This window comes from Camelus ferus, chromosome 14 (assembly GCF_009834535.1).
Source record: "Camelus ferus isolate YT-003-E chromosome 14, BCGSAC_Cfer_1.0, whole genome shotgun sequence".
Classification (NCBI taxonomy): Eukaryota; Metazoa; Chordata; class Mammalia; order Artiodactyla; family Camelidae; genus Camelus; species Camelus ferus.
Window position 1 is genome coordinate 27,661,610 of NC_045709.1, and position 16,667 is coordinate 27,678,276.

Sequence of the window (16,667 nt, forward strand, 5' to 3'; positions counted from 1 at the left end):
AGTGGTCTGGTGGGTGGTTAGATTTACCTTGGATAAACGGCACGTGTCCGTGGCCAGGAGCGCAGCGGGACTGCACACCGCCTGGTCCTATGCCATCGCTACCAGGACTCCCCTGAGGCCACCCTGTAGCTAAATGGAGGGAGAGTGATGACGGCTTTGTGCCAAGTTCAAGGTCACCTTCTCAGCACCGTCTTGATCCATTTCACAGTCAGAGGCAGCTCCGGCAACCCGTTCACAGCTTCTGTTATGAGACTGAGAAACGGTCAAATTCAAAAGCAGTGCATTTCCGTGTAAGCGGCACAACGCCGCTGAGAGGAACGCTGCAGAGCGAGACGTTTGCCTCTTAATCTGAAAGTTGGGGAGGAGGCTCAAGTGATGCTCACGGGACCCACAGCCCGGAGGCCAAGCGCAGGTTCCTCCCCGAAGCCCCCGCCTTCTCCACGCCGGGCTGCCTCCCGCGATCACAGCGGCTTTGGGACTCGGCCTGGTTCATGAGGAGCAGGTGACTTGGGAACGAGCCGACTCAGAAGGTCTCAATCTCAGATTTTTGAAGATTTATGAACAGTAACATGATTATCTGGAGAAAAGACTGGAAGAGGCAAGGAAGGAACCTCCCCTAGAGAGCGTGGCCCTGCGCCGGGAGCCAGGCAGGGCCACACGTCTCCCTGCCTGACATTGGGCCAGCCCACCAGCAGTTACCAGAGTGCTGGCACCCGGGCTTAGAGGACGTGGAGCAGCCCCTGTGGAATATCCCAGTCCAGGTGTCCTGCCCCGGGCCGGACGGCTTTCAGCCTGCAGGGCCTGCCATCACAGCTGCCTGGACACAGGCCACATGGGGGAAGAAAGCACGCTGCCATCGGCAGGAGGGCAGGTGGAACGTCCTCGTTAAAGATGTCCCTTCTCCGAAACACCCACCAGTGCTTCGCAGCACGAAGGGCACATCCTCGTGCTCAGGACCCCCTCCTCGGGGGGGACAGTGTTGGGAGACACTTGTCACATTTCCGTGAGTCTCTTGCTTTGCAGTGTGAAGTGTTTATCTCCTTCAAGGCTCACCCAGACAGGGCGCTGGAACGTTCACCCTCCTGGTAAACACTCTGAGTGCAGCCCTTCCTTCTCCTCTTCACAATGGGGAACAAAGAATTGAACTCCCAGTCCGAGCTCTTCAGGCCCCCACACACGTGTGTTCCAGGCATTATGCGTCCTTTAGCGTAGCTCGAGCTAGCACCGACTTTATACGTTTGTGTCATTTATTAGAAGTGGTTTTATTCTTAACATTAAAAAAATAGATAAAAACCTCCTCAAAATCATTTTTCGAGATTTTAAAAAGAACACAGCAGGAGGCTGCTAACCAAACGCAGGAGACAGGAACGGAACTGGGGGTGTTAACGGGGAGGCCAGGACGAGCAGGACGACACGGGGAGGGGAGGATGCTGGCGGGCGCGGGCTCGGGCGTGTGCGAGGCTGAGCGCAGACTGCACGGCGCGCACAGCCCTTCGAGGATTCAGAGGGCACTTCGGGACCTGAAGGTGCCTCCGGCTCATCCGTAAGAATGTGTATCAGCCTGTGTCCCGAGGCGCAGCCGGCAGGGGCGGCCGGGGTTGAGGGTGTATCTGCGGGTCTGATCACCTGAAGCTCCGTGGGCTGCCTGCCATCCGCACCCGGGCTGAGAAGAAGGCTTCGGACCTAAGCGTCCTACTTCTTTACAGAGCATACGATTATTTTCTAAATTAACACTCCTGCAGAGGACATGTTAAATTCTATTCAGAAAAAAAAAATAAAGTTGGTGGTGGCTGAGACCCCCAGAAGCCACTTACTGTCCCTCCATCCTGGTAAAGGGAATATTGAATCAAGGACAAGTGCCATCTCCTCCGAGGACCCTGGCATCCGGCTTTGGCTAGAAACGCGCCTCTCAAACCTGTGCTCATACGGATCGCCAGGGGATCCTGTCACAGAGCCCCAGTCCTGAGGTCTGCACTGGGGCCCGGTGGCCTGCACTTCTGACAAGCCCCAGGTCACACTGGTGGAGGGTATCTCGGGTCGTACAGGGAAGCAGCGAGGGGCGGAACGTGCACCTTCTGGAACTTCCTCAGCTCCCAGCATCTATGGCTCCAACCACGGGTCCCTGAAAGCTCAGGGGAAGTGGTGCTCACAGTTGAAGAAGTCAGGCTGTGCCCCCACCCAGAGGGACGTTCTCACTGGGGCGTTATAAACAAGGATGTGAAAACCGGAGTTTGAGGCTCTAGACATTTCTCCTCCAAGGTTTTCCTAAAATGGTAGACCTTCAAACAGCGCTCTTAGCCATGGATTAAAAAAGAAAACAAAATCTTTCCTATTGCAGTTTAACCATCTAACTTCCACATCTAAAATTACCTTTTCTTTCTCCTTTCATACATATTTTATATATATATATATTTTTTACCAAATTTCATTTAGCAAGAATGCGATTTTGATATACATTTACTGCAAAATATAGGTTATTTGTTTCTAAATTATGGTCAAAATTTGTCTCCTGCAGGGAAGTTAGGGTTACTTGAAACGCCAAGTAAAATTGATCTCTTTCAAAGATCATTATAATTAGCCATTGTTTGTGTGCTGACAGCTGTTATAAAAGTTTTCAAAATTCCTCCAAGTGGATTCAGGCATTCTATCTACAGTTGTATTCATGTTATTAATTTGCATGGATAATCTGTTTTGATTTGCAAGACATAAAATCCTAAGAGAATTCTAAATTAGTTGAATTTTACCCAATGTTCATAGCAGTGCTACATACAATAGCCAAGACATGGAAGCAATCTAAATGTCCACCAACAGAGGACTGGATAAAGAAGTTGTGGTATATTTATTTATACAATGGAATACTACTCAGCCATAAAAAATAAAACAATGCCATTTGCAGCAACATGGATGGACTTATTCTAAGTGAAGTAAGCCAGAAAGAGAAAGAAAAATACCATATGATATCACTTAATGTGGAATCTAAAAAAAGGAAAAGAGGACACTAATGAACTCACCTACAAAACAGAAACAGACTCACAGTAAACAATTTTATGGTTACTGGAGGAAAAGGGGTGGGAAGGGATAAATTTGGGAGTTTGACATTTGCAAACTATGTATAAAAATAGATTAAAAAACAAATTTCTTCCATATAGCACAGGGAACTATATTCAATACCTTGTAATAATCTTTAATGAAAAAGAATATGAAAATGAATATGTGTGTGTATGTGCATGACTGTGACATTGTGCTGTACACAAATTGCTACATTGCAATTCACTGTACTTCAAAACAATGTTTTTAATAAATAAATTAGTTGAATTTTAAATTAGAGGTTTTCATATACATTAAATACTTAAATCAAATAAACATTTCTGTTTGGGTTTAGTTGGGTCATTATTTTGATGTTTTGTTTTTTTTTAATTTCAATCATTTAAAATACAGATTAAGCTTTATTTATAATAGAACTCAATGTGTGTTGCATGAAGGAATTACATGTCAAGTTATAATTTATTTCTTGTACCTGATTTTTTTTCTGTGTCAGCAAGTATGGTTCATTTCAGCTATTTTTGGTTTGCTTTCATATTACACAGCTTATACAAAAATTGTCTTGAAAGGTTCATCTTGCTTATCAGAATATTTCTCAATTCACAATAATTTTAGAAGTCATAACTTGACGCCTTGGGTATGCATGCTGACACCCACAGATACACACACGTTGGTGCACACGAGCACACGTGCACACACGCAGCACACACGTTGCTGCCACGCTGGTGTCTCTCTGCCCTCTTCTGGCAGCTCCTAACTCTCCCCGCGCTAATTTTACACTTACCTCCCGTTAAGTGTTTTCTCCTCTCACAGAACTGTAGCTCAAAATACTTAATAAAGCAGCTGGACAGGTCGTTAAGCGTGGTCTTGGCATGTCCAAAGGCTTCCAGGATGCATGTGACCTGCAGCAAAGGGAGCATTTACTGAGCTACTCTTTTGTTTAAATAGAACTGGGCAGCGACAGCAAAGAGACAGGAGTACTCGAGAGCCCAGAGGCTCCCCACTGTTCCCGCAACTCAGCCCTGGATTTTTAAGGTCACTCTTTCCTCAGCTGCGAACCACTAGCATCCTCCCTCTCAAATGGTAGCCAATGGTAACAAGATGATGACACACAGAGCACGTGACTCCCTCCCCTCAGAGTAAGTGGAGAATGATGACACCGTCTTCACACACACACACACACACACACACACACACACACACCCCTCAGCACACGCTGTTTGGTCTTTGTAACCTGAACACTACAAGTACTCCTGCGGCTTTGGAGGGAGGGGTTAGAGTTAATCTAAGCAACAGTCAGAGTTTCTTTTAAAAATAACAAATTCACTCAAACATTTGCTTATCACTTCTTCAGACCCCGTTTTCACTTTGCCACATACTCTTTCCCACCCGAGCCGCTAGGTAACCCTCCCCTGCCCTGTTTCTGCTCCGAGCCAACCATCCTCCCCGTAGGAGCAGGGGTAGGGACTCCAGGCGAAGCCCTCTGACCCAGGGTCTCAAGGCGACAAGCTCCCTTTCAGAGACGGGGAGTCACGGCTGGAAAGCGTCGTTCACGCAGCTCCTCGGGGCAACCTGGCATCTGAGACTCTTCCTTAACATATTTCCTTATAAGTTGATTACAGAACAAATGTCATTTCCTCTCACAGTTGAGTGTGCCTGTGATAACGATGATGAATAAGCAATTCTCCCCAAAGTATGAAAGTCTGGATGGTTCAAAGGTTTTTTTCTGTATCTTTCAACTTACTGATACGTTAAGTGCAGTTCCTGCATCAGCCACAAGAGGGACACAATAATACCTCATCGCTACACTGGGTGTTACTTGATAATTTCTGATGATAGTATTTTTGGAGAGCTTTATTCTAAATAATAAAAAACTTTGCTGTTACTTTTTAAACTTCCTGGATACTGCTCTAATAAAGGTATTCAATTCACCTGCAAGTATTTTATATTTTGAAAGATTATAAAACAACACTGATTCTAATCACAAATCAAAGTGCTAAACATTGTGGTAACGATGAAATATATTAAAATGTCTGTTTTTGAAGTTTGAACTTTTGGAGAGAAACACTCACTCTTTACAGAAACCCTATGATTTAGGTCTTTTTATAATAACTTCATTTTAAAGACCGTAATAGTGAGTTGATAGTAGTGATGGCAGAAATATTTCTGAAAAAAACATTTGAAATAGTATTTATATAGGTCCTAGTTTTTGTTTTTTCCCCAATAATTTAATATAAAAAGATGGAAAATTAATAGTGTAATTATATCACATTTTAAACCTTTGTAATATTACATTAAACAGTGGTTTAAAAATTCATAAAAAGGAATAGAATAAAATATTTAAAATATTTTTGCTTCTAGTTATATTGGTGTTGTATCTGATAGTATGTTAATTTTCTACGATAATAGAAAATGAATATGAAAGATAATTAATGACACGTGGCCCAGCAGAAAGTACAGGGTAATGGTTCCACGCGTGTGCTCGGGGGTGAGAAGTTGCCACCCCCACAGTCCAGCTCCGCTAACGGCAAATTAGGTAACACTGAGCAAGTTTCATTAATTTCCAAACCTCATTTTCCTCTGTTCTTTCACTGGTTGTCAGAGTCAGGTGTATGAAGCACTCAGCCTGGTGCCTGGCACACGGTAAGTACTCAACAAATAACAAGGGTTAATTTTGCTTTTGTCAGTAATAGCAGAGAACATTTAAGCATTTATACTGTACTTACTGTGTGCCAGAACTCTCTCTGTCCATCTATATACGTGTGCGCAAATATAAAGTCATGTGTGAATTATATGTAACTGTATATACATATAAATATGTACGTATGTATATGAGTATACGTGTATATATAGCTTCTTTTAATTCTCACAACATTTTATAGAAAAGAAAATTGAGATTGAGTCCGTTCCCAAGAGTGTGTATATAGTGAAGCTGGGACTGAAACCCAAGCCATCTCTTGCAGAATCGGCTGTGTTTAATCACTGTATCAAAATAACAATAAAGACATATTGGGCAGAAAACTAATATAAAAGTAAAACCACTGAACAAAATATAAACACATGGCATTCTTTCATTGTGCTCTGCTGGTCCATAATCCAAGATTAAAACACTGGTTACACTGAAATAATCAGTTTTTTATCTGTAATTATCCACTTGGCCAATAGGTGGCACTAAACAAATATGTTGAGAGATGCAAAATTAATACTGTTCTGCTAACTTTAAAACAAAATCATGAGAATGTTGTGCGGTAATAAAACTTTAAGCAAAAATATAGGCAAAGGGAAGTCAGTATATATTTCCTCAGTATTTACTGATTCACATCTTTATTGCCATGATTTGTGTCTAATTACATTGTAAATTATTTCTATAAAATTTTAATAGTTCTGCCACTAACAGGGATGCACTATTACCCTGTTAGTGGTTAACCTACTGCATTTTCTCAAAGTAAAATCTTGTAACCTCCTCAATAAAAAATAATGGCTTAATCAAGCTGGCCCCATCACTCTGCTGCATGAAAGCAGTTGCTCAATAAACGTTTGTTTAAGTAACTTAAAAGAAATTGAACGTGTCTTGCAGTTGAAACTCATTTGGGCAAGAATTAGTGAAAAGTTCCAGGCAATTGTTTTTTGTGTTTTTATTTCCCCAAAAACACGATATTTATGTTCCAATAAACCTACTGCATGGAAAGTCCCTGCTTCCACAGTTTGAAATTCCCACACAAGGATGAGAACAACAGCCTCTTAACTGATCTCAGCTGTTTTGAGATCGTACAGGGAGACCAAGCAGAGTCTGCAGGGGCGGGACCCAAACCCCTGCCCCCGGGTGACGCGCATTCCCCACAAAGCCGGGATGCAAGCCTACGGAGACTTTCAAGGCAGGACAAGTCAAGTGTAAGATCAAAATCCAGAAATATCACAGCTGTGTGGCCCTTAAAATGTGTGTATTCCCCGCTTTAAAATGACCAAAACTCATCCCTGGCCCTCAGTGCGTGATGCTCTGCATCACCGTCTGCCACCAGCTCAGCCTCTTTCCCGTCCTCTCTGCACCGCCCACCTCGACAGCATGGAACTTACAGAGGGCCAGCTTCCTCCTAAATCCCCTCATTTTTGTGTTGCTGTTGTTGTTGCTCCCCATACTCCAAATAGTAATCTCTGATTGATAAATCTTTAATGACGCCATGGACGTCACCAGCAGGAACGCGACCCCTGCTCCCGGGCGTGTCAGGATTCACGCTGCAGACCCGCCCCGCGTCTTTCCCTTTGCGTCTCTGTGGCTTTTCTGCTGTTCATTCTTTGGTAACTGCTCATCAGAATGACCTTCGATGACTTTTTTCTCTATGATCCAGGGCCAAATTGTTTGTTCTGGACTCAACCAGTATCTCCCAGTGGAAGATACCATGCGTCTGCTTGCACATGGCATCACGTGGCAGTGTCACGCCCTGTGTCTGCCGTGTGGCACCGCAGAGGGTGTCTCACCATCTGACTCAGCTCACTCGCATCCCTCCTTGCAGGGCTGCCTGGCAAACGGCCCTGCCCTCTTACCCTGCGCGGGACGGAGAGCCCTGCACGACGGAGCTCTGCGCACCAAGGGTGTTCTTTTCTGCTCATCTCCTGAACACAATCTCTTTCATGCGGGAAATAGCAGCCCATCTCGTAAATGTACACAATTTCACAGAACCCCAGTGATGCTACAAAGATTTACAGTCAATTCATAAATTTTTCCAATGTTCGTGTTTTAGTACAGCTTATTCACTTGGGTTTCTCTGCAAAAGCTGCAGCTGGATAATTTTCAAGAATGTCTTGTCGCTGAAGGGAATGCATGTGGACGATAATTTAAATGGAAACCAAAAATAGCATAACTGGCATGAAGTTTAAGACTTACTCAAACCTGAGACTACAGATCACTTAGTTATGACGTCCTTAATTTGCCATGAGAAACAAACAAAACGAACAAATGAATTAGAAAGGGTCTTACTTGAAATTTGCATTGAAGTTATAACCTTGGTTCCCAGATGCTGATTGATTTGGAAAAGTTATGGCTATCTTACCCAAAGAAATGCAGCCTAGACTGCATTCACTTGAGTGAAAATGCAAAGTCAATTTACATAAAGTAATCGACAATGCATGTTAGAAATCATGTAGCCTGCTCTTCTTCAAAGGATTTTTTTGATAAATGAGTGTTTCAGTCTATAATTTACGTAGAGACTATTATTTCTGGGCATTACAATTAAGCCCATAGATCCTGTTATTTTATTAGTTAACCTGAGTCTATTCTATAACCGTGTTGATTTATAGATTCTCTAACCCTTGAGTGTCATTAGTCGGTATACTGCAATATCTGAACAAAGTTTCTGCTCTTCTTCCCAAGTTGACCCAAAATGATGAATTACTTTGAGCTGTGTTGCAGGGTTGTGAACTCAGTATAGAGCTCAAGCTTAATAAACAGTTATGAAATAAAGTCATCAGTGAACACATACGATACCACAGACACATGCGGAACTGAGTGCTTATACATTCTTTGTAAAGCGAAAAATATCCAGAATCAGGCATATGCTTGGGAATACGAGCAGATTTCATTTTAAGGCCTTCTTATTCAAAAGTGGAAAGTATAAGGACATAACATTTATCTGTCAATTAAATGTAAGTTCCTCTCATTTTTAAATGAGGAATCTGATAGTAAAATTCCCAGAATACTGCCACGTAAACACACCTAGGCCGAAATAACGGACCTGCAGCTACAAGATATAAAGGGCAGGTGGACACAAAAACGAGCAAAAATTACACAGCTTCCATCATGCGAAGATAGGTTTCTAGGTTGCTACCGTTTGGACTTTTAGATGGCATTGTTTTAGGGAATGACCTGAGATGAGCAGCAACTGTTTTCACTCCATTGTTACCAGACACTTTTAAATATAAAATTGATGAATGAAATGCAGGTGTCTGTCTGCAAAGAGGTGTGAGGCAAGGTCCGTGCGGGGCAGATCCTGGAGGAGCAAGGCCTGTAAATCTAGTATCAGAACAACTGTAATGCGACTGCAGCATCCTATTTGCAAGACCTCACTTGAACTTCTCACCGAGGGAGCGTGTACTGCTGTAACTTGGCCGGCCGTGTGTGCAGTTTTTTTTTTTTTGTCAAGGAAATGATATAACAAGGGCATTTTCTTGAATGTCATGCAGAGCATGTTGACTTATTTTTAACAAAACTTATATTCTTTTTATACATGTAAGGAACTGAACATAATTTTGATACATAAATATAATGGGTTTTTGGCCCAAGGCAATGAAAATGAAAATTTTTGGATAAATATGACTTCCTTAATCTTGGCCAAAAAAAAAAAAGATTATTTTTTACAAAAAGGAAGAGAGAAAACTTCCACTGTCTGAACTAACAGCAGGTTAAGACAGAGCCCAAGAACATGACAGCGGTGGTTCTGTAAATCACACACACACTCACCAGGACTTACCAGGTCCTGATGACATACAAACGGTTTGTCCGCCTTAAGTGTATGTGATTTCATTAGAGTCAGTTAGTCTGGGGAGCCTGGGGTAATTAAATGTTTCCGAGGTGTGAAAATAGTAGCTATTTTATTCTTGTGTTTGTTCATTCAGCACATAGAATCGAGCTCCTGCCAGGACCAGGCTCCACAGCAGTGTGTCTAAATCAAGGGACAGGCACCCGGCAGCCACCTGAGACACCGGCTGAGTAAAGGAATAAGCCAATGAGACCCCACGGCCCGACACGGGGGGACACGTGTCCAAAGGCGGCCTCAGCTAGAAGAGGAGCGCAGGGAAGTCGCGCTTCACGGCTAGAGAAACCAGCTCCATCCTTGAGGGAACCCAGGTGCCCTTGGATGGGATCTCGAGGGAACAGAGTCAGGCTGGAACCGTGTGGAAAAGAGAACCAGCCCACTCGCAGGCGCCTCCCTGAGCAACATGTCTGAGTTCCATCGTGTGAAATCTGGCCTTTCCCTTGGCTGCTGAAATAGGCTGTAATGGTTCCTCACTGACCCCCGACAGTATTTTAGGACCATGAAGTAGCCGGATAAAGTGTCTTCAAACAAAAGCAAGTGTTACTGCATATAATTTAAAATTTTTCTGGCCTCCCCATATTCCCCGACCCAAAGAAGAAACTTACGTGTTTAAATTTGGAATCGAACATAGGCCTGCTGGCGCCAGACCTACAGGTGAGGTGTCTCGTTATCTGTTTGCTGGCTTCGGACTTTCCAGATCCTCTTTCTCCACTAAAGGAAGACAGAGAAAACACAAGTTTATTGTTTTGGAGAACGTGGTATAAAAATTAAATAACCAGAGATAATTCTCAGACACAAAAAAAGTGAGGAAATGACAGTTAACAACTTTTAATGAGTTTATGGTATCAGTTAACTCTCTCATTCGATTCACTCAAGTAAAACATTTAGTAAATACATTCGACGGCATATATGTGGCATATGTGTGCTACACTGTATGTACTCTACTGCCCTAGGTGTACTGTGAATAAATAAATGTGTGCGTGTGTGTTTGTATACACACACTACAGTGTTTTACATGCTGGGACCACAAATGAACATGATGCAACTTTCTGCCACCCAACATCCTACAGAGTAGAACCACACCTGGTAGGTGGGTTATAGCAGAAAGGCCTCAGGCTGCAAAGAAAGACCCCCCCCCCCCGCTAAGTGAGGTGGCCGCCAGGTGTCAGGTCCTCCACATGGGAGACGCACATGTGCCACAACCACAGGCGCTGCCTCGTTAAACATTTCTGCATCTTCCAGGAAAGATGTTACATATTCCTTGGAGAAGCCATCCTCTGGGCTTTCCTTCTCCTTTCTTCAAAGTGCAATCAAGCATGCAGCTCCTAAAACTAAGCCGGTCAGATGGCAGGCGTGACAAGGTAGGTAACGTGCCTGGCTTTCAGCTCATCCTAAATCAGCCCGTTCCGTCTTGACGTCCCTGCCAGTTTTGACAGTCCCTGTTTTCTACTTCCCTTTAATCGAGGAACAAGTACAGGCCACACTTGTTTATTTGTAACGACGACACTTTTGGTGTTCCCCAGGCATACGTCCCCACTGATCTAATTCATCTAAACAGTAATTGTACTGTAGTTCTGAGACCAGACAATGCAGGGTTAACATAAAATCGCAACACAGTAATTATTTATGCCAAAGGAGTCTGATATAAAATAAGGTTTTTACTGTATCCAGATGAAATTCTTATAAAACCAATGTTTATTCGTCTGATAGCCAAAAGTTGAAAATATATATAAAGCTTTTTCCTAGGGCTCTCTCAGGTTTCTCCCTTGAACATTCGTTCTAATGGATTTGATTAAAGAGTGTTTGCCAGCAAAGAAGCTGACATTTAATTCTCTCATTCACACCTCAGGTTGTTAATGGGAACTCCTATCCGCTCATCCGTGCCGACCGTGAGCATTTTAACCCCTTCAGGAAAACCACCTTAGCAGCCTCAGGGGAGCAGGTGACAGTGACGTGCATGAGAAAAGAGCTCCTTTTTTGGGTTCAAAGACCTTTTCTTGTAACTTTCTAATTTCAGAGCAGAAGCAATTCAGAATCTTTCATGACGGAAATTTAACTTCTACAGTTACATTCGCTGTTACAAAAACTGTTCCCCAGCAACGTAATGGGATATCTCACGCATCTTGTTTTTGTAGAGATTTGGCTTGCATTCACTCAGGGATCGATCCTTGAAAATATCATTTTACTTTTAAAAATATTGCTTGTTCTTTCAAATGAGCCTTACTGAGGGCCTCCCGTGTGCGGGAGTCTGTTCGGCTTTGGGGTAAAGAGGTGAAAAGATACTGTTGCCAGTGCCAGTGACTGGGGATGCTCTCAAGGAAGCAGGAAGTGCATAAATAGGGTGCAATTATAACGAGCAGGCACAGCTAGCAATGCACCTGCGGGTCAGGGGGCAGGTGCATCTCCTGAGAGAAGCCAGGGAAGACTTCCTGGATGAGGTGGGAATTGAGCTCATTCTTGGAGAAGGGCCAGCCCAGAAGACAGTGCTTACCCAACAGGAAGCACTCCACCAACTTCCTGGGCATCTGAGCGACCTGACATTGGGGCGAGTCTGGAATGTCGGCAGACACGGAGACACAGGGGCCGGGCGGGCGTGGGGCTGACCTGGTGGTCGTGCGAGTCCCTCCCCCTCTTCCCCACCATTGCCCTCACTCTAGCAATGACATGCAGGGAAAACCATCAACTCGATCACATGCCTTTGAGCCACCTTATAAAATCCCCAAGTGACCACCACATTTTATTTAAACATTGAGTAATTACAAGGAGATAAACAAAAAGGAGAAATGGGTTTGATAGGCTTGGCTTCTTAGGATGACAGGGTAAAACTAAAAATCTTAGTTCCACGTGTTTGAGAAATACTTCTTGATCTGAAAATCCAAGTCCATGATTAAACTAGAAACTGACCAAAGATTTTGGGTGGTGCTGATTGATCGTGGACCCAGACAAAATCTGAAGCTCATTTGAACAGCCTTGTCTGTTAAATCTGCACATGGCAGAGAAAAACCCTACATTGCTTATTTCACAAGTTAGTTGTACGTTCAGCATGTGCCATTAATTTAGGTTTGCTCAGCATACTGGTAGGATAATGGACATTTATCACACAAGCTCAAACAATTAATTGAAACCATCCATCAAAGCCTTCAGAAAACTAAAGGTTAAAACAGAGGATGGTGAACTCCAAACACCCAGTTATACCCCAGGACAAAGATCTAAAAATTATTAAAAACTATTCCTCAAGTTGAAGCCTAGCGTGTTACTGAAGCCTATAGTTATGAACAAAATGAGAAATAAAATTAAAAATTGAAAATGAATTAAAAATTATCTGGCCTGGTACTAAGTTATAAGTCATCTAGTCCAGGAATGTCTGAGTTTTGATCTCCAAATCTTAAATTATCCTTTGTAAATTCTAGTTATGGAATACAATGGACACTCGATAAATCAGCTTTAAACAATGTATTTAGTTGAATTCTAAATTCACTAATTTTAGTGGATGAGTACAAATGCAGAATGCCTTGTTTCAGTCAAGACCGTCCAGGAGGCAGAGAAATCACGTACGAACCCCTAAAAGAAGAAAGGCAATGACTCAAGTAAAAACTCCTTGTGGTCATGGATTTGCTCTTCACTTCTTTAAACTTGAATGAAGAAATCTTTTTTTTCAGAATGAGTGGTTGATACAGGGCATTATTAGCCTTTAAGAATGTCCCAAAGGAATGCTCATTCTGCAGCACATTAACAAGCCCTACCAGAGGCGCCGTCCCGTGAGCAGCACACGCAGAAATCACTGGGTTAAACAGGGCAAACAGGCCTCTTCACTGGAATGGTGTGGTGGACACCGTGAACCTATAATAGGCAGGTTCTCAAAGGACGTGGATTCACTGGCTCCTCAGAGCTTCACTAAGGACCCAAATCTTTGACAAGAACTAAGCAAATTCAGTGAGAATTTAGTTAGGTCCATGGTTTGTGGCCATCATTTTAAGGGAGGTTGGGGGCACTGGGCAAGCCATGCACTGGGGTCTGGCTCTGAGCGTAGGTAAGATTCACTCCAGCTCAGAAGCCAGGCTGTTAGGCTCACATCCCGGACACACTGTTTACTTACTAGTTGTGAGTGTGCGATCCTGGACCCATTAGCTAACCTTCTAATACTCAGTGTCTCACACATAAAAAGACTAGTAATAATAGTAACAATAATAACACCTGTCTTCTAAGGTTACCAGAGCAAGGACTCACACAAGGAAAGCACCTAGTGGAGGGTGTGGCATTGACTACGTTCTCAATAAATATTAGTTGTTATTATCATCAACACTATTACACATTCCCATCTCCTGAGATTTAAAAAGTGTTTCCCTTCTGTCAAAGGAAGATCAGGAAAGCCCATAGATAAAGCAGATAAAAACAGAGCTGCTTGAGTCAAGAATGCCTGGGTCCCTGCTCCCTGCCCTAGCGCCTCTCGGGTCCCTGCCCCCCACCCCAGTGCCTCTCAGGTCCCAGGGACACTTCAGAACAGGTGTGGCAACAACCCTACTATTGTGAACACTAAAGTTTGCAACCCATCAATCTGACCCTCCAGGGAATTTTTGATCAAATTAATAATGTGAAAGTATATACATAGGTGCTTATTTAAATATTTAAATGTCCTGGGGGTTCTTTCCAGGTTTTTCCATCTTTAAACTCTTTGGTCTCACTTAGACTCAGGCTGCGCAGTGCTTCGTTCACACGTGTAGTTTTCAGCTGCTGCTCCTGCCGGTGACTACGCGAGGCCGTGGGCACTTCCGGAAGGCTCGCCCTCGTGGACGTTCGGCCTGACACAAAGCATGATTCCCATGCAGATCTCATTTTAATACCTGAATATTTCTTTAATCTTCTATCAATAGCTAGTCACATCTCACCCCTACTTCCGGTGGCACACTTTCTTGTTGACGTGAAGAATGTTTGCTCCAGAGTAAATCCTCCTCCTGCACGTCGTGACTATGAATCGATATTGCCTTACGTTTCAATGAGAGATCACTGTGTGTGTGATCTCGGTGACAGGCGAGCAGAGGCAGACCCCGAAGCGCGCGGGAGCACCCGCGTCCGCCAGGTGCCGCAGGGGGTTCGCTCAGCGCCACGCGTCGGAGGACGGCGGTGGAGGGTCACTGTTACCGCCGGCCTGCCTTTCCCCACGTTTACTGAGGTCTGAAAGCAAGACCCACTGGTTCCAGGCCGCAAATCTTCAAAATGAAGTGAGTTTCAGGTTAAGTGTGTAGATACCGACTCAGCCACACTCGGGGCCGTTTCTAGCAGCGGGGCTGTTTCTCCGCTGGACCGAGCCAAGCGTCCTCCCTGCAGGGACAGCCCGGACCGCGAAGCGACGGGGGAGTCAGGACGGGTCAACTGTGGGCAGCGAGGACGGTTCTAGGGCCCAGCGCCCAGGGCAGAACGGAGCCGGGGGCGGGGGCGGGGGCGGCTCACCTGAGAACGAAACACTGCGGTCTCCGCTCCTGGAAGAGCTGGTGGAAGGCGCGCTCGGCGCAGGAGAAGATGTGAGGCGGCGGGGAGGCGCCGGGCGGCCCCGCGCCGCGCAGGTACAGCTGCGACACCTGGAAGACAGCGCCGCCCGCAGGCCGCAGTCCCCGTGAGAGGGGTTCAGGGCCTCCCCCTCACCACGCAGTTCCCCCCCCCACACACACACACACAAGCACATCCATCTCCAGTCCTGAGCCTCATCTGTAACTGCAAACCACAATGATGCTCTATCTGAAGCATTCGTAACGACAGGACGGAGGCGTGCGTTCGAGCCTTCTCTCCTTGGTTCACAGGCTTTAAATTATTTAGCTGTCTCCCAAACGCGCAACTCACAAAAATCCAGCTCCAAAGATACCCATGAAGGAAGCTGAAATTGTGGCAATTTATATCAAATCCAATTTCTCAGCAACATTTTAAATTCAGTCATGTAAGATGGCCAGGATATTCCATCTGCACAGAAAGCAGTTGCAGCTGAAACACATATGAATTTACAAATTTCTTGGGAAAAAACAAAACTTAAGTGAACTGAATTTCAGCGCTCTGGTGATTTGTAATGAGTGCCATGGTGATTTAGCGCTAGTGTTTTTAGTCCTTTTGAGTTTTTAGTGAATTCTGTTAATGTTAGATTAAAAACGAAATGATAAGAAGACTTCTTGAGTCATGAAGAAATATTAGAAAAACTTAATTTTTATTTTGCAAAACAACTCGCTTGTATCTTTAAAGATGTCAAGGTTAGGAAATTCAAGAAGTTTGAAGAACTGCTCCAGGTTGAAGGAGGTAAAGAGCCCAGTGTTCACTGCACCCGGGGACGGCGGGCATCAGTGGGACAATGGGAAAGACCTGAATGACGCCTCTCGTTCAATAACAGCACATGAGCAGTGATTTCCCGATTTTGAGGGCTGTATGGAGGTTACGCAGGGAAAGGCCTTTGTAGGAAATATACAGAACAGGTATTCAAGGCTGATGGGACAACATGCTAGCAAGTCATTTTAAAATGAGGGAAAAATGTTGTTTGTTCTACTGATTTGCAAATGTTCTTCCATAAATTTGAGATTATTTCAAATTATAGGGGGAAATAATTTTAAAAAGTAGAATCAATGGTCTACAGCAAAAAGAGAGAGTTGGGTGAAACTCACAAATATCACCCTGAGTAGACTCAGAGACACAGGAGAACGCGTCACAAGATCCCATTTACACGGAGCAAAAAATAGAGGAAACCAGTCTGCGCTGTTAGAAGTGAGGCTGGTGGTGCTCTGGGCAAAGGGGCAGTGAGTGGACAGGAGTGAGCGTGGGGTCCGGAGGCTGCGGATGCTCTGCCCTCGGGCTCACGGCACAGTGCTGATTTGCACACTGGAGATGAGCACTTTCCTGTGTGCATTATGGCCCAATAAAATCATCAGGACACCAGGGTCATCCGACACTGTGGATATGGTGCAGAGACAGAGAGAGGGGCCACTGGGACAGACTACAGGACTCAACTCAGGACCACACATGGCGAGATTTGGGCGGCCACCGGGCAGACTGTTACGTGTCAAGGAGGCTGTGGAGAAAACTGGTGATCTGTAAAGGGAACAAACATGCTGTGTGTCTCCT

At 44.4% G+C, this 16,667-nt stretch overlaps 1 protein-coding gene across 1 annotated transcript in view; it reads right to left on the reverse strand.

Annotated features, from left to right (window-relative positions):
* MYO16 (myosin XVI) overlaps positions 1 to 16,667 on the reverse strand; it is a 437,171-nt gene that overhangs the window by 221,683 nt on the left and 198,821 nt on the right. The window contains exons 13-15 of the mRNA XM_032496671.1: positions 15,021 to 15,148; positions 10,178 to 10,283; positions 3,827 to 3,944 (exon numbers count right to left, since the gene is read on the reverse strand). Coding sequence (XP_032352562.1) covers positions 3,827 to 3,944; positions 10,178 to 10,283; positions 15,021 to 15,148 — 352 coding nt within the window. The remainder of the gene's footprint in view (positions 1 to 3,826; positions 3,945 to 10,177; positions 10,284 to 15,020; positions 15,149 to 16,667) is intronic.